A 21729-nucleotide genomic window follows, 5' to 3' on the forward strand; every position below is an offset into this window, starting at 1 on the left:
TAACTTCGCCTCGCAGACTCTAGCCTGCCAAGAAGGAAAGCCAGTCAGGTATGCCGAGCCTACGCCAGTGATGTAGGTGGTGAGTATACCGTATGTATGTCAGAGCACAGGCAGAGAGCAAGTGGTTCAGTCTGAGGGTCCGTGGATGCTGGTGCGAGTCGGGACTGCCAGGCGGGAAAGGGACGTCGCTCGTCGCTCGGCGCTCGCACGACGGCGCGCCACAACCACGTTTGGTCATTCCGATTGACTCCTGCTTTCTTTCCCACTGCAGGATGCGAAGACTCTGAGTCTCAGTTAGCAACCGTGACTCAGAGACCATGCCACCTGACTGGTCTCTTATCGCGAATTCACTCCGGTCCTCATCCATACGCACATTTCCACTCAAAGTCATCCACTTTGCAGCTCTCACTGCAACTGGCTTAGACCGTATATCATAGTGGCCCGAGCCTGACTGGGAGGGCAAGGTACAAACTCACGCGTTCCTCGGTCGTACGATCGGGATCTGAGTGATCGGGACCTGCCGCCGGGTTCAAAGGTTGATACGAAGTATGACTTGTTATCAGTACCGTACGTACAGGGGGCCGCGATTACTCCGCGATTCAAATATACATGAACCCAGGCCGACTCGTCTACTCCTTGCCTTCGCTGCCCTACACATCCCCTGCGTCCTCGCAGCCTACTAGCTGTCTACTACGGCCATGGCCAACCACGTACCGAGCGAGGAGACAGCTCTCCTCGTACCGCAGAAGCCCGCGGACGCGCATGCTGCCCTCTACAGTCGCTTCTCGCCCGCACGGAAGCGTGTCATCCTTGCTCTAGTCTCTTGCGCCGGTATTGTTCCTCGTAAGTGCTTATAATTGGTCGTGGTTCAAGGTACGATGCACTAAAGACATATCCGGTCGCCGTCGGTTCAGTGTTGGTCACTGGATCCTTCGTCCCAGCCATACCGCAACTAGTAATAGATATGCACTCAACACCATCCGTGATCAGGTATGCCTTGTGAACTGTAAAGTCGGAGACCCTGCGCGCCGCTCATCCCATGAACAGCCTAACAATCAACATTGCCATGTTCTCAGTGGCATTCGGGAACCTGGTGTGGGCCTCTTATTCGGGCTTCTGTGAGTTCCTTCACTGGATTTTCCGTCCCCTTCCCCTCGTTATTGACTTTGGTCCAAAGACGGACGTCGCCCTATCTACCTCTACTCCTTGCCAACTCTATGTATAGGTTCGATCGGCGTCGCAACCTCAACCTCAATTACTCAGCTACTCGCATGGCGTGTCTTACAAGCAGTAGGCTGCTCTAGCGGCATGAGCGTAGGAGCAGCAGTCGTCGGTGACCTTTATGCGCTCGAAGAACGCGGGGGCGCAATGGGTATATTCTTTGGCGTGAGTCTGAGCGTGCCGCCCCTCTTCATAACCTGCACCGGTAGGAGAACATCGCGACTCATACAACTGGTCCACTGTACAGGCTGCCCTCATAGGGCCCGCAATAGCGCCATTTCTCGGAGGCTTGTCCGTGCACTTCGCTAGCTGGCGCGCACTGCATATGATCTTTGCCCTCCTCAGCGTCTTCATGTTCATCGTCATGTACTACTTGCTCCCGGAAACATCACATCCGGGCACCCGCGGAGCGGACCACAAGTTCGGCGAGGAGAAGTGGAGATGGCACTGGCTCAACCCGCTCAAGAGCCTGACATTGTTGAGGGCACCCAACTTGCTCGTGGTGGTAAGTCCGGAATACCTTAGATCACCGTTGGGATACTGAGCTGCGTGTCTTGAAGACGCTTGCCACCACGGTAGTGCTTATGACCGATTTCGGTACGTGTTGGCACGACGTACTATGTTTCCCGAAGAACACGCCCGCTCAATCATGCGTTAGTCATGAGCATCCCTCTGGCATACACCCTAGTGAGTCTCACTCCAGCCTAATTCCCTACGCTGTCCTGATCAGGAGCCTACAGGGCAAGCGATACAACATCACGAACGAAGCCTTAGTCGGTCTCCTCTTCCTCCCAGTAGGAATCGGCAACATCAGTTCAGTCTCCTCTCCTCTCGCACGCGCGCATCACGCATAACTGATCTGCCCTACTAGTCGGCGCGCCTTTGGCCGGCAAGCTCTCTGACATGACGGTCGTACGGTGGCGCGCGAAACGCAAGGGCGTCTGGGTACCCGAGGACCGCCTGCGCGCATCTCTCCTCGGGTCTGTCCTCGCGCCGGCGAGCACCCTGGCCTGCGGGCTCCTTACGGAGTTCGTCCCCGGAAGATTAGGGATCGCACTCAATGTGGTCGCGCTGTTCATTAACGGGATCGGCGTGCGTCACGGTCGCCAATTCTGGAAATCTGTAGATGAGACTAACGTACGCTTTGGGATAGGTGGACCTCGCGCTCAGCCCTGCGTCCGCATACAACGTCGATGTGCTGCACTCGCGAAGTGCGGAGGTCATGTCGGCGTGCAAGTCAGTCACATTTCGTGCATGATCCACAGCCGTGCTTAACGATGATTGCCTGCCACTCAGCGCACTGCGGTCAATGTTGATGGCCATCATGACGACCGCAATCTTACCCTCGCTTGAAAACTTCGGACTCGTATGGACGAACCTGGCTGCGACGGTCCTCGGATGGACAGGACTATTGTGAGTTACCATCTGCGCGTCCTGACAACGGAGACTGAGCTGTGTACGCAGGATGCTCCTCGTCACAATCCGGTATGGTGATCGTATGCGCGCCTCCGTGAACATCGAATGGTCCACAGCACGCGATAACTGAAAACATGCATTGCATGACTTTGAGTCTTGGGATCTACTTGGAGAGCGATAGATTTGTATTGGTAGTACATGACTGATGGTCTGACGAACATGACGGAAGCCCGAGAGCAATGCGTGTCACAGATTGCTCAACGCTCATTTGATGCAGTATCAAGACTAGATCAACACTGTTGATAGGATGGACACTGGCACAAGACAAGAGGCCTGACATGCAAGACCCGTTCTCGAGTGCGATCAGACAGAACGGGGGCAACATAGATATAGCTTAGACAGACATGGACAGATGATGTGCTTACGATCTCCAGTATGCTGATGGCCAATAAATGTCGTAGAGTTGAAGTGCTATCTGTGCGCTTCCCAGTGTCAGCATTCGAAGAGCGAATCGGTAAGCCATTAGCACGCACTGTTTTCGGACGACCACCGCCAACCAGGGTACGGAGACAGAGCAAGATGTCACGAAGACATCAATGTGGAAAAAATTTGCTTCGAAAGCATTTTCACGCAGACAAGCCGCGTCGCATGTTGTCTGTCAACGCACTCTCGAAGAGGGCAGGACCACGCCCTCTTCCCCCGCAACGACACCAGCTCAAACACGAGACCCACGCCCACACGCGCGCTCTCAGTTCCTGCTCCATAGTACTTCCCCTAGCGCCCGAGGGCTTCGGGTTTTCCACCACCATGCCTGACTTTCCAACGCCATCCTTACCCACGAGGGGCCAGAGGACCATGCTATATTGTGGGAGGCAAGCGCCACCGAAGCATAAGACGCTTTCCGAGCACACCGACGCGTTCTCGCAGACCAAGGTCCACGCCGACGCCCCGCTCGCTGCCTCCGAGCCAGCCAACTGGACTGCCCCGCCTTCCTGCACGTATACACCATCCAGCACTCACACGCGCTGCGACATACTGGGAGACGAGTCCTCACCCACAGCCTACTCATCACTCGTCTGCAACCCTGCGCCCCACACAGAGGAGCCTGCCGCCAGGGAACCGCACCCACTAGCCGATTGCACTGCCAGGCCCGAGGGCACTCACCGTCGTCAGACTCGAGCACGAGGCTCTGTTACGGCGTCCCGAAGGAACCGCAACTCTGACGACAACGGGAGGAATCTGGAGCCAGTGGGCCGTCCTTCACGGAGATCTGCATGGGTGAGAGGAACAGAGCGAGCGGTACCAGCCGCAGGATCACCGAACATCGCGCCCAGCGGCGACAGCGGGGAGCTTTCCAAAACCGAATGATGCACGGAAGGGCGAGAACAGAGCCAGAAGAACCAGTTCGAGGAGACAGGTCTCCGCAGAACGCCAGAAACGAAGTTGTCAAGCAGCCATCCAGACGCCCCAGAGGCCTCGGCTGGGTACAGACGCAAGCCTGATCGCCACAGCATGACCAAGGACAGTGCCAGAACGACAACAGCACAGTGAGAACCGAGTACGTGTGGTGGGTGATCGGTGTCCGCCTTCCTGTGATGGAAGGACAGGAGTTGGGGGCGGTTGAACAGACACGGGAGGACCATACGTCTAGCGGCGAACCACCATCGTCACCAATCCCCCCTTCCACGCGGGCTTCCGGGCCACGACCATCTCTTGTTTCGACGCGGTCCACACGCACCTGTACCCATATCCCTTCCTGGGCCCAAGCTACCTCCACAACGCTGCGCCGCGCCTTCCTGTGCGTCCCGTTAGCGTCCAGACAAACACACGCACGCCCCGTGCTCCAGCCAACCACTTAGCCGCGGAGCCATGCAGTTTCGATGCGCCAGCCGACGCTTCTAGGCTCCAGCCCCTGCTCGCTGCCTTGGGGAAAGCAGCGGACACAGAGGCAGCCTACGGCGAGCGGAAAGCCACATAAATATCGCCGGGGGTGGGCCATGCCCTACGACCTGGCCCTCGGAGGTGAGCCCGGGGGCTCGGGCTGCTCGTGCCCTGTGCGGAATGCTCGTAGCGGGAATACGCGTCGAGAAGGTTATACAGGATGTCGTTCCAAGCCGTCAGAATGCGCTGCGGCCAGTATCGAGCAGAGAGCGACGATAGGCAAAGGAGGCATCGAGGCCTGTACGTGACCTATCCGCCTGGTACAGCTCCTTGGTCACCACCTGTCTGGATGTGCGTGGCTCGTTCACTCTCGGAGCACGAGCCCGTTATGAACCCGCGACGCGTCTCTGGTGCCCACCCCGCAGCCCGCCATCATCACAGACGTATCTCGCGCTTTCCGGCATCGCCTTCCCCCACCTCATGCTTGGACGCGCGCCCGAAGGCATGGCATCCTGTGCGGTGATACCTATGCACGAGGCGAGGGGTCCCTAGGCAGACGCTGGCGGAGATCTGTGCGTACATGTCTGGACGACGCGTCGACTGGTACGCGGGAATGGGGCACTTTCCGGAGATGCGATGAAGGGCGCTGAGAGAGATCACCACGAGCAAATCATCAGAGCAGGCAGTAAGAATTGTACCGAGGCTATGAACTGCAGGATTCAGGCCACACGACTGCGCACCGTCGAGCAAGGACACCCATCCATAAAACGTGCCATCGCTCGGGGCACATCACCAGACGCGACGCTGTAATCCCTGAGCGGAGGAGTGAGCACAGAGCAGCCCCATGAATGCTTAGGGTTAGATTCCACTCCGGTTAGAGAGCGTATCATGTTGGCTGAAGGCAGCAGTTCGGTGGCTGGCGAGGCGTGCGCGCGATGTCGTGAACCGGGGGAGCCTGGAGCGATGGAGGCCATCGGAAGGACGCAGGAGTAGTTGCAAAGAGTAGGGCGCCCGGTACGGAAGGGGTGAAATGGGGTTCGAGGGACCGGTGTGCGTCGACATCGAGGTTGAGGTCTGAGTCGTGTTCCGGTCTCGTCTGTGGCTGAAGACCCCCGTGGCGGAGTCCGACGCGATCAACGGCACCACGTGATGAACGCGGTTGTGGCTTGGAGGTGGCCAAGCGCCCACCCAATCGGGTCGGGGAGGCCCTGGAGCTTGGCTACACTAATTACCTACATATTGAATCTCTGCCGTCCTGAGATATTGGTGCCCTCCCAACAATTTCGAGCACTCCTCACGTCACTAGATTTCTGTGATTCGTAGCTATTTTGGCATATGCTGATTGTATGCTTATCCCATGAAGGAGTACTTGACTCACAGCTTGAAGTAACCTGACCAGCCAAGACTCCGGTCCCGGTTCGAGTCGCCGAGCAACTTATGTCTGCATGTTCACCGCACTTACTGCTCGCAAACACTAAGTACCTTTTCACTACGCGCGAGTCAGGCTGAAGTCATCGCGCAAAGCTATCACCTCCCCGATTGAATGTGAACATGTATTCAATATTTCTCAACTCGGTGACGTCTCCGTGCGCCGCACAGAACACGGCCCGGTACGTGGTTTCACTGGCAAGGCGCAGTGTAGCAATTGCTATCGGTGCCACGGCAATGCAGATTACTTCCGTGACAATATTGACATCACGATTTCAACGAGCCCAACACTACAAGAGCGAAGGTTGTATACGCCGACAAACCTAAGCACTACGAAACTCGTCCATGTCGAACTAAGTACTACGGTACTTACTTGCTCCGACGGTCGTCTCTTGTTGTGTTGTCCGAACTCTTCGCAGGCATGAGACCTGATACCGAGTTGTGTTTCACCTGCCACTGATCGCGGACCCAACCACTGAAATCTTTCCTGAGCGTCGTCGCAGAGGCAATCTGAGCGCAAGCTGGCGTGCTTGCACGCCATCTACTAGCCCCGAGCCCCGAGCCTATAAAATATGATCCTCGGAATACGACGATCACATCCTCCCACAAAGCATTTCATTCCGGGCGAGGATAAAAATGAGACCGCGCAGGCCATCGACTTCGCCGCGAGAGCGGATACCTGGTCGCTCCGGGATCTGGGAACACGCAAACGTGGACGATGGAATTCCGAACAGTGCACTGGCCGGGGAATATCGCCCCCAAATCCGAGACGACTGAGATCGCGCTGGCTCCACCTGCATAAGGCTACCTAGCCAGACAAACGATTCGCTTCCGACGGGTACCGAGAGTTGTCCGAACAGGACAGAGATGCACACAAGAGACACGAAACAACCCGATCTGCAGCGAGACGGACGCGGAGATAGAGGCCGGCGGAGAGTTCAGGAGGGGATGCGCAGGAGACGTGGGAGCCCGAGTGTTGCCAACAACAGATCCGGGGAGGGAAGCAATGTCAGGACGTCCAGGCAGCGCGGCACACGCCGGAGACTAGAAGTTTTGGGGGGCTTCTTGAGAGGATAGACGTGGACAACGTAGCACAGGGAAGGAGTCGTGGTTGACGTACATCCGGAATGGAGCAGGCTTGTGATCTGGGTCTGCAGGTAATGACTTGTAAGGAATGGCGTACGGCGACAAATATCACGGTTGTTCACTACCGGCCAAAGCCTGAAACCATGGGCTGTACCAAAAGATGGGACATGTCTCCGAAGTCCGAATGAGCGGTGTGTCCAGCGGCCGCGGACGTGCGCTCTGACTTTCCCGGAGGTCACGCAGAGGGGAATGCTGCCCAATGCGGGGAGTTGGTTCTTCGCGGTAAGGAGAGATCCGGATGCGACTAGATGTGTCCAGCGATGAGTGCACGGGCGATCGCGCAAAGATACGGCTTGGGGGAGAGGACAGTACGTGTCATTGCGTAAATACGCGCAGTTCCATAGACGGGGTCCATCATCAGGCTGCAGAGGAGACGGGGACAGACGATGAATTTTGAGCTGATGGTGGGCGCAGGGAGGGTGATGGTCGTCGAACAAGCAGCGCAGGTGTCAGTGTGTCAGGGAGGTTTATAGGACGGGGGCAGGGATTGGGCGGCGGTGAGGAGAGAATGGCGAATGTCGACGCGTGATAGACGCGTGGGTGGCGAGCCTCTGCGCGCCTGTCGCGTGCCCGCCGCTGCACGCGATCCTATGTCCCCTTCCGACCGAGGACCTGTGTTTGCGTTTCGTCCTGCCAATCCATCTCGTTCCATTCGTCGCAACCCCTCACTGCGTCCGTTGCCGCCTCCTCCTCTGCTTAAATGGTCGCAAGTTCGAGCCCGAGCCCGACCATTCCTCACCGTACGTCACCTCCATGTGCGTCCTCGCACCCTACCCCCAGCCCGCTCACCACTTCCGCGATCGCGACGATTCAGCATCCCTCAGCCGTCCCTTTGACAGCGCAGAGCGTCCCCCGCGACTCTTCCACAGCCTCCGCCAGGAGCGCAACTCCGTCCTCAGCCTCGCCGCTGACTCGTCCCATCTCTTCAGCGGAGGACCCACCGGGGACATCTCCGTCAGTCTGCGTCGTTGCCATCGTGTGCGTGGTGCTGAACAGCCTTGTGATGTGACATAGGTATGGGACAAAGACACCCTCAAGCTCAAAGCCACGCTCAGGGGACACACCGGCAGCATCCTCGCCCTCGAGTACGCCGCCGACAAAGAGTGGCTCTTTAGTGCATCTGGTGCGTCAACCCTCCCTGTCATTTTACTCCAGGTACTCAATCAATTATCGCCTCTCCGTCGCAGGGGACAGCACGATCCGTGTACGTATACCCCGCCCATGCTTTCTTCTGCTCTCATGCGACCCACGCCCCGTGTCTAGGTCTGGTCCACGCGCACCCTCTCGCCCCTCTATCTCATCAACCCCCACGGCGAGAATGACGCTGGCGACCTCTTCTCCCTCGTCTGGTGCCCCGTCCTCCAGACAGTCTACTTCGGCTGCCAAGACACCTCCCTCCAGTGGTTCACCTTCCCCTCCGCGGTCCACTCGCAAGCGACCTCGCCCTCCTCCGTCCACTTCGTCAACGACGACCCGACATCAAGCGGCCGCTCGACACCCACCTCTTCGCGGCGCGCACACAAGTTCTTCGACAGCTATCCCCAGTACACCCGCCGTCCCGCTGACCTCTTCGCACGCAACCCGACGTGCTCCAACTTCCACGCGTCACAGTCCAACGTGCACACCCATGGCGTTTCGCTCCCGCCGACACCCCCCTCGTCCTCCTCATCGCTGCCCAGCACGTCCGGGTCCCCGCCGCGGGGCGACCCGTCCCCGCATCGCCCGCTCGTCGTGCTCCAAGTCGAGCCCTCTAACGTGATCTACTCCGCACACTATGGTTACATCTACTGCATGGCGCTCGTGCCGAGCGTCCGCGAAGGCTCTGACGACCCGCCCTTCGACCGCGCGAGCGAGCGGCGCGACCTGCAGCTCGTCACAGGGAGCGGCGACGAGTCCGTCAAGGTCCGTGCGCCATTTCTCCGTCCCTCCTAAACCGCGCGCGCTGATTGGCTGTGCGATCCTCCTCCGCGGCTTCCCCTGCTTCGCCACTCAAAACCCTAATCGCCGCGGGGAACAGCTGTGGCAGCTCGCGCCCGCGAACCCGACGCCGATCCTGCTGCACACGTTCGAGTGCTGCATGGGCGCGGTGCTCGCCGTCGTCGTCCGCGGCGAGACGATCTACGCGGGGTGCCAGGACGGCCACCTCAAGGTGTGGGACCTCGAGACGCGCACGCTCGTGCGGGTGCTCATCACCAGCGAGGTTAGGGTTTCCCCACTCTGTGCTCCCGCGTTCGCAACTGCTGACTGACTGCGGCCGGATCCTTTCGCTGTGGGTGCATCAGAATGTCGACATCCTTTCATTAAGCATGCTCAAGTCGGATCTCTACGTCTGCCTGGCGAATGGCGAGGTGCAGGTACGTCAGGCGCTTCTCCCGGCGGACCGAGCTGACTGCGATGGTGTCAGCGGTGGTCCGCGCAGTTCGAGCACACCGCGTCGTGGAAGGCGCACGACGGCATCGTGCTGACGTCGATCGTCACGCGGCTCTGCACGCCGGCCACCGTCGACGAGGGCATCCTGTTGGACGGCGATGCCCCCGAGCACGACGGCGTCAAGTTTGCGCTCGTGACGGGCGCGAACGACGACCAGATGAAGGTGCGTTCCGTCTGGCGTGGAATTGGATTTTGGGCGGGCATCTCATCGCGTGCTCGCAGATCTGGGAGGTCGACCCGCCGAAAGCGCGGAAGAGCGCGCACCTGTCGCTCCTCACCGACCCCGACATGGAATGGGGAGACTCCGGCAATGGTGCGTTCCCCCCACTTCGCACCCGCGTGCTGCCCGGTGACCCGCGGATCTCGCAGAAACGATGGTGTACGCGCTCTCGAAGTTCGTGTCCATCCCGAGCGTCAGCAACTCGCCGGCGCATCGCGAAGACTGTCGCCAGGCCGCGATCTGGTTGCGCAAGTGCTTCACGCAGCTCGGCGCGGAGGCGTGCTTGGTAAGTCCTCGGCGAGGATCCGCGGTAGCCCGCGAGATTTGTGCTGACGCGGTGCCTGTCGGACGCAGTTGCCCACGGGCGAGACCACGAACCCGCTCGTGCTGGGCAACTTCCGTGGGAACCAGACGAAGCGCAGGCGGCCACGAATCCTGTTCTACGGGTGCGTCAGCTCTATCAGAGTCGTGCCGCTGTTTCTCCGCGGCTGACGCCCCCCGTATTCGCCTTCGCAAAGCCACTACGACGTCATCGCGGCGTCGCACCACGGGTGGTACTCGGACCCGTTCACGCTCACGGGTAGGAATGGCTACCTCTATGGCCGTGGCGCGACGGACAACAAGGGCCCGGTCATGGCAGTCGCGTGTGCGGCGGCTGAGCTTCTCGGGCGGCGCGCGCTGGACCTGGACTTGGTCATGCTGATCGAGGGAGAGGAGGAGGCGGGGAGCGGGGGCTTCGTGGAGGCTGTTAAGCGCAACAAGGTCTGTAGCTGTAGTCTACATAGCTCGTTGTCTTTTGGCCTTGAACTGAAGTCTCGTGTGCACGGCAGAATGCGATCGGGCCCGTCGATGCTATTCTTGTGAGGTGAGTGGCTTCGCTTTCTCACAGATGTGATTCATCAAGGTTTCTCACCTTCGGTGGTCGTAGCAACTCCACGTGGATCGCGGAGGACACGCCCTGCATCACCTACGGCCTGCGCGGCGTCGTGCACTGCAATGTCCAGGTAAATCCACTCCACCTGGACGACGTGTCTTATTCCTGGCTCACACCGCACGTAGATCTCGAGTGAAGGCCCCGATCGCCACTCCGGTGTTGACGGCGGCGTGACGGTAGAGCCCATGCTCGACATGTGAGTAATGCCACGGTACCACGCTGTCGGCCCTGGCACGCTGACATCGGCACCAATCAGGCTCAAGCTCCTGGGAACGTTGACAGACGGCCAGAACATGGTCTCCATCCCTGGCTTCTGTGAGTGCCCTCCACGTTTCTCGACCGAGCGATGTATCTGATGCGTCTGCGCAGATGACAGTGTGCTGCCCTGCACGGACCAGGAAAAAGGGGTCTATGCTGTGCTAGCGAACATCACGAAGACGCCAGCCGCGCATTTGTCGTCTCGCTGGCGGGAACCGTCGCTGACGGTGCACAATGTGGAGGTGTCTGGGCCCAGAAGTGAGTTCTCTGTTTCTCTCTTGCCATTCGGTGGGGGAGTACTGAATGCTCTTCACAGATTCTACGGTGATCCCTGCAACTGTGAAAGCGCACGTCTCAGTACGGATCGTGCCCGACCAGGACCTAGAGACCATCGCGAATAGCCTGCGCGAACATCTGACTGCTGCGTTCGTGACGATGCAGTCACCAAACAAGCTCAAGGTAGATCTCTCCACGTCTTGTTAATCCTGCTATCTCGACTGAGTGCCACGGTCGTAGGTCAGCATTGATCATACGGCGGACTGGTGGCTGGGAGACCTCGACGGCCCCTGGTTCCACGCGCTCGAGACCGCTGTTCAAGCAGAGTGGGGCGTAGAGCCCTTGCGTATCAGGGAAGGAGGGGTACGCTGCTAGCCCGTTCTTCTGCTTAACCGAGCACTGACTCGTAGTGCCCTAGTCTATACCGTCCGTTCCCTACCTTGAAAAGGAGTTCTCGTGCCATGCACTCCATCTTCCCCTCGGTCAGAGCTCGGTGAGTAAAGCGATGGATTCGCGTCACCCATGTGCTGACATCTCGACAGGACGAGGCGCACTTGCCGAACGAGAGAATCTCGCTGTCCAACCTCCGAAGGGGAAAGCAAGTCGTCGAGCGGTTCCTGCTCAACGTCGGCAAGTCGGACTTGCCCCGGTCACCTACGGATCCTGACCTCCCGGGCCTTAACTTCTGATTGAGGTATCGCTTCAAGGTCAAGTAACATCGTGCCAAAAGTTATCGTAAGATCGTCTTAGTCTCGCTACGCACTGCGCATTCTTAATACCCGCATATAAGTTCTGTGTATCTATACATTGGGACATTCTTCGGATATCCGTTTCGTGTACATTTGTAACTGTATCTTCACTTTTTGTTGTATATCTTGTACGCTTTGCTAAAACCTTCATAACGTCAGAGGAAATAATTGACCTTTGCCATCTAGCTGACCTTTAGCGATGCGCTGACCGAGTCTCTCCATGGTCCGCTGCGGTTCGAGCCTCGTCTTTGAGCTGCGACCCATCAGGCCTTCAGGGTCTGCGGGGATGATGAGCGGCTCGTTTGAGAGCACCCTGCCCGCCACATCGGCTACTGCTTCCGTTTCTCTAGCTTCTGCACGATGGACCAACCTCTCCGCATCGAGCACGCTGCAATGGTGGTGCCACGCCAGGAGGGCAAAAAGCCAAACAAGCCGCTCAGCGTTGCTGCCACGAGGAGCGCGAATGCAGTCTTTCTTTGCACCTTAAACCGGGGTACATAGGCTTCATGAGGTCTGGGGCGACCATGATACGGCAGTGTAATAATACGCAGTTCAATGATTGGATGAAGTACTGGGGCGTACGTATACTGCGCCGAGTCTGCATTTTCCTCCGCTGTATGTTTTCCGACAAAGTAAGAGGCTGCCCTGAATGGCCGTATACGTAGCCGCACTTCGATGGCAGCCAAGCAGGCGAGGTCAAAGGCACATGGGAGGCCAACTACTTGAACTTGGCGACGCAGTACGCCATGTATTGCAATTCCAGCGTGTGACCGCCTGTAATCCGGTATCAGCCTGGACCTTCCAGAGGAGACCTTAGATGCAGGACTGTGATCGCCACCCCTACTATGGCTTCTGAGTGACAGGGATCCATGGGTGTGCCCATTCCTGAGGACGACGTGTCCAAATCAGCGACTCGTCATGTCAACATGTTGGTCAATCGTTCGAAAGGACACATTGTGACGAACCAGGCTGTACAGCCGCTTTGTTACATGAGTGCATTAGTATGTATCATCATGCGGGGCTGTCCTTTCGCCGATCACGGAGCGGACTCGAGGGCTCCGACCTGAGAATTCAACAAGAACGCCAAGCAACGGCGAGTCTAGCATTTGCTGACGAAGTGCTACACAGCGGTATACAGAATCGCTACCATGCCGCAAGTACCAGGTACCGAATATTATACACAGTTTTGGGGGATACTAGATGGGTCAACGGCGGTGACCGCGATGAATAGATGAGAGCAGAATAGATAGCGAGCGAGTCCGTGGTCCGTGAAGGATGGTATGTCTGGTAAGCAGGTATGTAGTGCGGCTCTGCGCGAGCGCGATGCAAAGGTGGTACTAAGCGAGGGGCTAGGTAGGCAAACGAGTAGTAGGGTGGGTTGGGGTGTAGCTACATTGATCAAGGTGTCCGCGTCGAGTGGGCGCAGGCCGACCGCCCGCGGAGCAGCATTAATACTGTTGGTGATATTCTTCCTTTCTCTTTCTCCGGTCTGTTGCAACTTCTCCACAAGCATCGCAAAAACTTCATGTTGGGTGGGCCTTAGGCCGAGAGGGGGTACCAGTCGTCGGCCCAAGGTCCCGTCGTTCAACGCCTCTCCCACTCCGCAGGCTCCGGCCACCTGTGTTCCTGCCATTCCTTGAACAGCGGCGCAACGTACTCCTCGTGGCCCTTCTCCACATCGTCGTTGATGCATATCAGTGCCGCGTCCGTCGTCTCGTCCACGCGCTGGAGCATCGCCTTCACCTGCTCCGTATGCAAGAGCATCTCGAACATTGCGGGCGTGTTCCCGACCACGTACCGGTACCGCTGCAGCACCCGCAGCGTCCACGCGCGCACGTTGCGCTCGCCCGCCGTGCCCATCACGCCGCGCAGCGAGAAGTCGCCGTCTTCAAAGCGAGGGACGAGCGGCAGGTGCGGCATCGTGTCAGACGGCTCTGCGAAACCAGGTATCTTGGCGGAGAGGTCGGCGAGTTGGCGTTCAGGAGCAGGGAGGAAAGCTGAGATGCCCAGGGGTCCGCTCGCTCGTGCGAGGGCAGTGATAACTTCAACGTCACAACGGCATTTAGAGAGTGCGCACAGCATAACAAGGAGGAAAGCACGCACTGCAGTCACCGCACTGCGGGTTCTCAAACGCGACGTGCTTGAAGACGTCGGACGCACGCGAGTAGCCTGCGAAGCACTCATCATAGCTGATCGTACACGTCAGGAGGTCGTCTTCCGCAACGTCCGGTGTGACTCGACTGAAAGGCGCGCCCGTTCCGAGCCCAGCGTATGCGTACCCGTCCAGCGAGGCTGTTCATCCGTCAGCACACTTCATCGCACCGAGAGTAACATCTGAGCACTCACAAAACACATACGACGTCTTTCCCAATCCGCCCTCCAAACCGCTCTCGCGCAGGGCACTCTCCACCCTCTCCCCCTCAAGCGTATACCGATGGTCCGCGGTCACAACTACTTCCCTGGCACCCACACCCTCCGCGCTCACCTGTGCCCACGCCCTCCGTTCCTCCTCCACGCCCCACGCATCGTCCACGCCCCCATGCCGCCCAACGACCCACGCCCACAAGAGTGCCTCCCTTGCGCGCTCGACAATAAAATGCGCATGGAGTAGCATCGTATTCACATCGCTCGGCGTACCGGGGCCCGCAGTCTCGCGGAAGAGATGGCCCGCCGCGCGCGCGAACGCGCCCGGCCAGACCGTCTCGATCTCCGCGAGGATCGGCGCGGAGACGACCTTCGCTTCGTGCATGACATACGGGCGGTGCCGCGCGCCGAAACGCTGGCCTGTGGGCAGGTACGGGTCAGTGGTGAGCGGTGCTTGGGAGAGCGCGACGCACTGAGCATGAAGTTCGACTCGCCCATGCCCCGCCACTCGCCCTTCGTGAGCACGGTGGGCGGGTCAGGCGGGACCATGAGGCCGGTGTCGAGGTGCAGGACGATGCCGTACGCTGGATGAGTGTGAGGAATTGCGCTGCAGCCAAGGGTCGAGTGCACCCACCGGGCGTGTAGAACGTCGCAGGCTGTAGCGGTACGCCAAAGAACAAATCATCGTTCTGGGAATGAGCTATGAACAACCGTGCGACGTCCAGGCACACAATCGCTCACCATGTAGACACTGTATCAATGCGCAGCGGAATGTATGAGGTCGGCCGGGGCCGAGGGACGGTCATGAAGGTGCGAACCACTCACAAGTGATCAGAAATGCCTTTCACATGACCGAGCTGCGACTCAATGGCGAGGCTATAGAACGCAAACATGCCCGTCAGCGCCGCACCACGCCCGCCCGCACACCACGATAATCTATCACAGCTGCGGACGAGAAAAGCGCTGCTACGCACCTGTTGAAGTTGGTGCCGATGTACGGGCGGAAGATCTCGGCGTGGTGCACGATGTCGAGGCCGACGTCGCCGTCCTGCCAGCCGGCCCGCGTTTGCTTGGCGAGGTCGAGCCATTGTGGGATCTGCGAGAGGCGCCAGGAGGCGGACTGGGTGAAATTGGGGGAGGGGACAAGGAAGTCAGAGGTGAGGAGGAGCATGCGGTTGAGGTGGGGGCGGAAGGAGGCAAGGACGGAGCGGAATGAATGCCGGAGCTCGTCATTGTCGCTATTCGCCTGGGATCAGCACTGGAAGCAAGGGGAGAGGGGGGCGAGGACGTACCGGTACATACGGTCAGGCGTGCCCGTGGCGGATGGCCGCCAAGGATCCTTGGAGTCGTAGCGGTGCATGGCGTCCTTCTTGGCCTGCTGCTCGAGGAGGTCCGAGCCGTTCACCCATGTCCAGACAAAGTCGAACTTGGGCGGGTCCGGTGTGGAGCAGGGCACACCCTGGGCGAAATAGGCGTCGATGCATTCCACGGGCAGCGGGTCAGAATGCGGACGGAGCGTCGGTGGCGGGGGGTGTCCTCCGGGAATACCTGAAAGAGAGGATAGGTCACGTTATGTGAGCTAATGGAAGACGGAACGGGTGGTGGCAGCGGTGTGGATGGGGATGGGGTAGGGACCGGACGAACAACAGTAGGGGTATAAGTTTGAGTAGGTACCTGAAAGGGCATATAAGAAGTGTGGAGAGACGCAAGGGTGTCGTAGTCGAGTTCATAGTCGTCCCAATCGCCGACGTAGAAGCGGACAACGTAGAAGAGAAGGGCAAGGGCGGGGGCGAACAAGATGATGAAGGTGCCCCGACGTCGAAGGAGCGAGCTCGAGTAGTCGGCAAAGCTCTTGGTCGGGGTGGCTGCCCACAGTGGAGTGAGCGGGAGGTAGATGGCGGAGTCGGGGCGGGGACGAGGGATGGAGAGACGAGGGACAGAAAGCCTCATAATTGCATGCGGGGAAGAAGAAGAAGGAGGGGTGAAGGAGGTCATGCAACTTGTATGTAAGGATTCAACAAGACGCTGGGCAGCGAAGGTGCCGCCGCAGCACTCGGCAGCCGAGACACTCGTGAAGACGTGAACGGTGGAAGAGAGGCCGACGATGCCGGTGGCTATCGGACGGTGCGGCAGGCGGCACTCGCGGGGGCAGCGCACGGACGGGGATGGTGGTCGTCGGGAGGGAGGCGGTCGTGTGCTGCAGCCACCGCAACAGCGAGCTCGCCTCCGCCCGCTCGCTCCAAGCCACTCCAAGCCACCTCGGCTCCCCGGCACACACCCGATCGCCAGATCCTGCCACGATCGCCCCGGGCTTGGCACACCGGCCGGGTCCGCGCACCAGCTTAGGTAAGCCGCTCCGTCAGGGGTGATATCATTGAGGTGCTTATCTGATAACTAACCACCCTAATTATCTACCGGAACGTCCGTGTCTGGTTCCCGCTCTGCGGCTGCGCACGCGCGGGCGGCGGCGCAGGAAAGTCGCCGTACTGGTATCCAGCAACTGCAGCACCTCAGCACCTCAGCACACCGCACCACACACAGATGCAACACAGACACACCTTGTTTCTTTTTCCGTTTCTTCGCGCCCGCGTCCTCCGCATCTGGCTCGGGCTCCTCGTCCAGAATATTTGACACCGCTCCATAGTCAAACGCCTCCACCGCCTCTGCTCCGTCACCCTTTGCGCCCTTCGCCACCCTTTTTCGCTTCTTCCCCCGACGCTGTCCGACCACCACAATCGAGTCGTCTTCCACCGCCTCGGTCCGTGTTCGCTGCGCAGCCGGCACAAATGGTATTTCGACCGCCTCTTCCACGGCTGGACCCGAGTCCGCAGCACCCTCTCCATCCGCATCCGCGCCTTCCTTGACGGCCTTGTTCGCATCTGGCACAGGCGACCCAGAAGTCTCCACAGCCGGCACGGATGGCGCGATGACAAGGGTACCATGAATTCTTGCCACCAATTCTCTGAACCGTATCTTTGTGTCAGGCGCCCCCGATGGCCGCTGTTCACGAACAACTCTTATCAGCTCGATCCCCCCATCCGGGGTCAAACCACTCACCGCACCGACCCGCGACGCCTCCCCGAACAGCGCACTGCCCGCCGCGGCGAACGTCGCACCTCCCTTCACCTCCACCCTCGCCACCACCGGGTTGCTGAACAGCGCGGAGGCCACCGCAGCACCCGCCTTGGGCGCCCGCGATGCTATCAAACCGCGCAAATTCACAGCGTCAGTTCACAACCAGGCACACGACCCCGAGCCAGATCAGGCACGCACCATGCGCCCACAGGTCCGTTGAATGAGTGGGAGTGCTCACGGGCCCCGCATGCGCAGGTGCCGCCTCGGCCGCCATCTCAACGCCCCCGTCCGGAATCTGCACTCCAGCCACAGACGCGTCGGCTGGCGCGCCCGCCGGCGCAGTCGCCGTCTTCGCGGCGCCCTTGACCGCGTCCCGGATCGCGTCCAGCAGCTCCTTCGCGCGCCGCCTCACAACCGGCGGCACGGGGTGGAACACCGACAGCAGCGCTGCCATATCCGGCGGCGGCTTCTCCGCAAGCACGAACAAGTAATGGTTCGGCAACACGTACCTATGCGCACCACGAACCGCCATCAGCACCGCACCGACCACACCGAAATTGAAGGCACCCTAGACCACTCACCGCGTGCTCTCGTCTTCCTCCCTCGCCACCCGATCGCGCCACGCATGCACGCACCGGTACACCGCCCTCTGCACCACGTACACGCTCTCCCCACCCGCCTGCGCCTCCGCGCCCGCCGTCAGCGCGCCCTTGTTCCACTTCCGCGCGAGCGTGTCCCACCCGCCGGGCCCGCTCCCCTCCTCGTGGTCGTACCGCTCCTTCTCGTACACCCGCAGCGCCGTCTCCTCCGAGCGCGCGAGCACCTCGCGGACGAGTGCGTGCGCAGGCGGCGTCTTGTTCTGGGTCTGATTTTGAATTTGTGATTGCGACGAGGGCGGGGTCCCCGCGCGGGATTGGGAGCGCGACTGGCTCTGGCCGCGGTCGAGCAGGGCGTTCCGGAGGTTGTCGTAGATGTAGAGCAGGAAGTGCGTGTCGGAGCGCGCATAGGCGAGCATCTCCTCCGGTAGGGGCCGGATCCGCCAGTCGGCGAGCTGGTACTTTTTGTCCGCGGTGAAGTCGCAGTACATTTCTAGTAGAGTCGCTAGACTGTGGCGGGGAAAGTCTGTTTCGTCGTCAGTCATGGTCTGTGTAACAGAAGAAATTGTACGTACCGAGTACTTTCGACGCGTGGTAAGTGTCGAAGAGGTTCACGATGTACAGATTGAAGTCCTGCTGGAGCCACACGATGTCGCTCTCAGCTCCATGCAGCACCTAGCGTCTCAGTCCCTTCAGCCATTACAGCCCACAAATTGTAACACAACGCACACACGCACCTTCACGATCCTCGGATCCGTAAACACCTCGTTCAGTGCCTCGAGCTCCTCCCTCAGCGCGAGTGTGTCCACGACCCAGTCCTCCTCCCGCGTGCTGACCTGCATCAAACACACAAAACCCGAGAACGTGCGGTAGCTGTGGTGCTCGAGGTCGATTGCGATTTCGCGCGCGCCGCGGAGCTTGTCGAGCATTGCTGTGAGCGCGGCGGACGTGGACACCCATGTGAAGGGCGTCACGTCGAACGAGCGCGGGGGGACGGGTGGGGCGGAGGCGAACATGTGCGCGGGGTAGGGCATGTGGCGGATTTCGTAGCGGTATGGGTGAAGGCTGTGGTAGATTGTTTAACGGACGATTCAGTAGTAGCGGATGGTGCACGCACGCGCTCGGTCCTGAGACGTCCTCTTCTGAATCTTCGTCCCTGAGGTTATATCCAAGAGGCACCTGGGCATTGTACTTGTGCTTGAGTGTGGGCTGCCACATTGACATGTTCCCGTTGTCCGGTCTTCGCTCGAAGCTGAGCTGCGGCTTCGCGAGTGTGGAGGCATGTTGCAGCGCAGGGTCGAGCCTCCCGGGCGGGGCTTTCGGTCTCTTCGTCTTCTGTGCAGCGGGTTGCGCCGGGTTCACAGTTATCGCTGGGGGCTTCGAGCGGCCAAGGAACTCGTCCAAGCAAATATCCTGTGGGTCGACCACGAGGTGTTAGACTTCCGCTCCTCCGAGCCAGCCCCACAACAAACGAGAAATCATTCCTCACTGCACGCTCAAGCAACTGGTCCACCGGGTCCACGACCATCGCATGGAAACTATCCACCACATCGTCTTCGCTCTCCAGCCTCGCCTTTCCCTTCCTCTTTGCCGCCGCACTGGAGTCGGTCGTGGAGACGAGAGCAAGCAGACGGTTTGTTAGCGCGAGGACGCGCGCGGAGGCTGCATCGAGGTCCTTCGCGAAGCCGCGGTCGACGGAGCGGTGGAAGGGGATGTCGGCAGGGAGTTGTGCGGAGTGCTTGGTCGCTTTGAGGGCAGCGGTTTGGAGGGCGGTGTTGTAGTCGTTGAAGGAGGCGGGTGTGAGTGCCGCGGTGGAGGTGGATGGCTCTGCCATTCTGGAGAGCGTGCTTGTACAGATGAAGAAAACCAAGGTGTGCTCGCTGCCCTTGAGAGACGCGGGCGCGCGCTTGCGAAAATCGCGCTCGTGACCTCGCCACTTTGCCGCCAAAGGAGGAAAGGCGCCGACGGTGCGTGTCCGGAAATAGCGCAGAGGGCGCACCGGTAATTGGGTACCCGGCGTCGATTGTGTCCCTCACCTCAACAGCCTGAACTGCTTCGCCTCCCCGCAGGCAACGGGGCCATGCTACTCACCTTCGTCCACAGTTCTTCTCGCCTTTAGACCCGTCAATTCCGGAGCACTGCACTTTCATTTCATGCCGCGCGAAGTCAGGCGGAACACGCTACTACACATCCCGGACATGCCTGCTCCGCGAACGACCCACTGGGACGACGAGGACGAGGATGATAGCACCCCTCGCGTCCGAAAGCGATGGTTCCACTACATTCCGCTCTTTCGTAAGTCTTACCCCCCGGTTCCGTTCTGGGAGCTCACGTCGAGCACGGCAGTGGCTGTGCTTCTAATGCTGCTACCACACCCTTCTCTTCTGCTCGTCCTCGTCAACTACCACCTCCGTGTGCTTCATTCTACATCACGCTTCCTCACGCATCTCCTCGCCACAATACTCTTACCTTCCTGGCTTTCTCTTCTCTCATCCTGATACTCGCGCGCGACCCTGGACCCGTAACTTCCCCGAAGGCGGCGGAGGAAGCGGACGACGAGCGGGAGGACATGGACTTCATGCAGGCGCTCCTTGCGACCGATAACGACGAGCCGCACGACAAGCGGCCGAGCAAGTGGTGTCGGAAGTGCTCCGCGCCAAAGCCCGAGCGGACACACCATTGTAGTACATGCGGTAGGTGTGTCCTCAAAATGGGTGAGTTTCTAGGCTCGCATGGTCCGCTTGAATGTACGTAGTGACGGTACCGAAAGACCACCACTGTTACTGGCTAGGAGATAAATGTATTGTAAGTCTGCTACCGTTTGCCGGACATTGAGCGGACGTCCCTGACACCGTTCAAGGGCCACCGCACGTACGCCGCGTTCCTCCATCTACTCACCTGCATTGTATTGCTCTCTGTGTACATCGCCGCCCTGTGTGTACAAGCGGTGTACTTCGCCTTCACCAACCCACTAGCATCGTACGTATCTAGCGCCCGGCGTCTCGTATGTACCGGGCATTCACCACCCTAATTCATCGCGCAGGACGAGAACACACCACTGCACGACATATACCTCGCATTTACGGGATCGTCATGGCCCTCGTGTTCGGGTCTTTCTGGATGTACCACATATACCTCACGACGTGCGTGCGCTTCCAGATGGCGTGCTCACTGCTCATCCCCACCTGACTTCCCCTCCCGCCCTATACATACGCACAGGACAAACCAGACGACGCTCGAGAACGTGTCCCCCTTCCTCCTCCTCCGCCATCTCCCGCCGCTCCCGCGCTCTTCATCGGACGCGCCGTCCCTCCCCGACGCGCCGCTCGAGCACCAGCTCTCGCACGCGCAGCGGCGCCTCGTGCGCGACGCGCACTTCCACGTCCGGGTGTGACGTCGGCTGGTGGAAGAACTGGGCGCAAGTCGCGGGGTGGGACCGACCGTGGGGATGGGTGCACAAGCTGCTCGTGGGGGGCGGGTGGTGAGTGGTTTCTGTTTTTTTATTGCCGCGGGCGGCGAGGTGACGTGGCCGCGTGGGCGTGTTTTTCTTAGCAAGGGTGACGGGCAGACGTTTCCTAGGAATCCGCGGGCGGACAGTATGTTGCCCGCCTGGCTGCTGAGTTGGTCTCCGTAGACAAGGACTAATTATTTCCGCGGACGTTTGTGCACTGACTAATGGATGTCTCTTCCCCGGCGACTACTCGTCAGCAGCGTCGCTGACTATCTCTCTATGAT

The 21729-nt window shown here is 59.6% G+C and overlaps 5 protein-coding genes across 5 annotated transcripts; 3 read left to right on the top strand and 2 right to left on the bottom strand.

Annotated features, from left to right (window-relative positions):
- The first annotated feature begins 274 nt into the window (after positions 1–274).
- Positions 275–3096, top strand: B0H18DRAFT_1017398 (major facilitator superfamily domain-containing protein). Its single transcript, XM_048029316.1, has 13 exons — positions 275–567; positions 620–843; positions 915–990; positions 1048–1118; positions 1178–1386; positions 1469–1726; positions 1782–1818; positions 1880–1908; positions 1962–2034; positions 2093–2313; positions 2375–2457; positions 2518–2634; positions 2686–3096. Exons 2-13 carry the CDS (start codon positions 699–701, stop codon positions 2765–2767), a joined length of 1401 nt encoding a protein of 466 aa, XP_047891537.1. The 5' UTR covers positions 275–567; positions 620–698; the 3' UTR covers positions 2768–3096.
- A 4578-nt stretch (positions 3097–7674) lies between these two features.
- Positions 7675–12179, top strand: B0H18DRAFT_1105571 (Zn-dependent exopeptidase). The gene is made up of 21 exons (XM_048032658.1): positions 7675–7832; positions 7907–8046; positions 8107–8215; positions 8280–8296; positions 8356–8994; positions 9110–9292; positions 9375–9446; positions 9497–9685; positions 9745–9835; positions 9892–10028; positions 10097–10188; positions 10261–10504; positions 10573–10607; positions 10671–10746; positions 10802–10872; positions 10933–10991; positions 11046–11192; positions 11251–11393; positions 11451–11573; positions 11629–11703; positions 11753–12179. The coding sequence occupies exons 1-21, from the start codon at positions 7793–7795 to the stop codon at positions 11897–11899; spliced, it is 2829 nt and encodes a 942-aa protein (XP_047891538.1). The 5' UTR covers positions 7675–7792; the 3' UTR covers positions 11900–12179.
- A 1364-nt stretch (positions 12180–13543) lies between these two features.
- On the bottom strand, positions 13544–16273 carry B0H18DRAFT_1120847 (uncharacterized protein; the record flags this gene model as incomplete). The annotated part of the gene is made up of 10 exons (XM_048034218.1): positions 13544–14001; positions 14063–14251; positions 14306–14743; positions 14797–14907; positions 14958–15012; positions 15065–15074; positions 15149–15199; positions 15298–15561; positions 15616–15871; positions 15964–16273. The coding sequence occupies 10 exons, from the start codon at positions 16271–16273 to the stop codon at positions 13544–13546; spliced, it is 2142 nt and encodes a 713-aa protein (XP_047891539.1).
- A 396-nt stretch (positions 16274–16669) lies between these two features.
- On the bottom strand, positions 16670–19853 carry B0H18DRAFT_1017430 (uncharacterized protein). The gene is made up of 9 exons (XM_048029317.1): positions 19484–19853; positions 19112–19407; positions 18732–19059; positions 18570–18669; positions 17980–18520; positions 17597–17907; positions 17381–17523; positions 16882–17323; positions 16670–16823 (listed from the first exon to the last, which is right to left on the bottom strand). The coding sequence occupies exons 1-9, from the start codon at positions 19826–19828 to the stop codon at positions 16735–16737; spliced, it is 2595 nt and encodes an 864-aa protein (XP_047891540.1). The 5' UTR covers positions 19829–19853; the 3' UTR covers positions 16670–16734.
- A 125-nt stretch (positions 19854–19978) lies between these two features.
- Positions 19979–21729, top strand: B0H18DRAFT_1017433 (uncharacterized protein). Its single transcript, XM_048029318.1, has 9 exons — positions 19979–20289; positions 20341–20406; positions 20765–20799; positions 20855–20977; positions 21038–21084; positions 21214–21382; positions 21405–21475; positions 21547–21590; positions 21629–21729. The coding sequence occupies exons 1-9, from the start codon at positions 20148–20150 to the stop codon at positions 21637–21639; spliced, it is 708 nt and encodes a 235-aa protein (XP_047891541.1). The 5' UTR covers positions 19979–20147; the 3' UTR covers positions 21640–21729.

This window comes from Fomitopsis serialis (genome assembly GCF_022376445.1).
Source record: "Fomitopsis serialis strain Sig1Antser10 chromosome Unknown B0H18scaffold_52, whole genome shotgun sequence".
In the NCBI taxonomy this organism is placed as follows: domain Eukaryota; kingdom Fungi; phylum Basidiomycota; class Agaricomycetes; order Polyporales; family Fomitopsidaceae; genus Fomitopsis; species Fomitopsis serialis.

Excerpts from the sequence above, each read along its gene's own strand:
- B0H18DRAFT_1017433 (XM_048029318.1), top strand. The coding sequence starts at position 20,148 with ATGCCGCGCGAAGTCAGGCGGAACACGCTACTACACATCCCGGACATG. Across the intron at positions 20,290-20,340 it reads CCACTACATTCCGCTCTTTC|TGGCTGTGCTTCTAATGCTG; the intron begins GTAAGTCTTACC and ends CGAGCACGGCAG. Across the intron at positions 20,978-21,037 it reads CCAACCCACTAGCATCGTAC|GACGAGAACACACCACTGCA; the intron begins GTATCTAGCGCC and ends TTCATCGCGCAG.
- B0H18DRAFT_1105571 (XM_048032658.1), top strand. The coding sequence starts at position 7,793 with ATGGTCGCAAGTTCGAGCCCGAGCCCGACCATTCCTCACC. Across the intron at positions 10,747-10,801 it reads TCGTGCACTGCAATGTCCAG|ATCTCGAGTGAAGGCCCCGA; the intron begins GTAAATCCACTC and ends CACCGCACGTAG. Across the intron at positions 11,704-11,752 it reads TTCCCCTCGGTCAGAGCTCG|GACGAGGCGCACTTGCCGAA; the intron begins GTGAGTAAAGCG and ends ACATCTCGACAG.
- B0H18DRAFT_1017430 (XM_048029317.1), bottom strand. The coding sequence starts at position 19,828 with ATGGCAGAGCCATCCACCTCCACCGCGGCACTCACACCCGCCTCCTTC. Across the intron at positions 17,908-17,979 it reads GAGGAAGACGAGAGCACGCG|GTACGTGTTGCCGAACCATT; the intron begins GTGAGTGGTCTA and ends TGGTGCGCATAG. Across the intron at positions 17,324-17,380 it reads AGGCGTCGCGGGTCGGTGCG|CGGCCATCGGGGGCGCCTGA; the intron begins GTGAGTGGTTTG and ends GTTCGTGAACAG.
- B0H18DRAFT_1017398 (XM_048029316.1), top strand. The coding sequence starts at position 699 with ATGGCCAACCACGTACCGAGCGAGGAGACAGCTCTCCTCGTACCGCAG. Across the intron at positions 1,727-1,781 it reads CACCCAACTTGCTCGTGGTG|ACGCTTGCCACCACGGTAGT; the intron begins GTAAGTCCGGAA and ends CGTGTCTTGAAG. Across the intron at positions 2,458-2,517 it reads GAGGTCATGTCGGCGTGCAA|CGCACTGCGGTCAATGTTGA; the intron begins GTCAGTCACATT and ends CCTGCCACTCAG.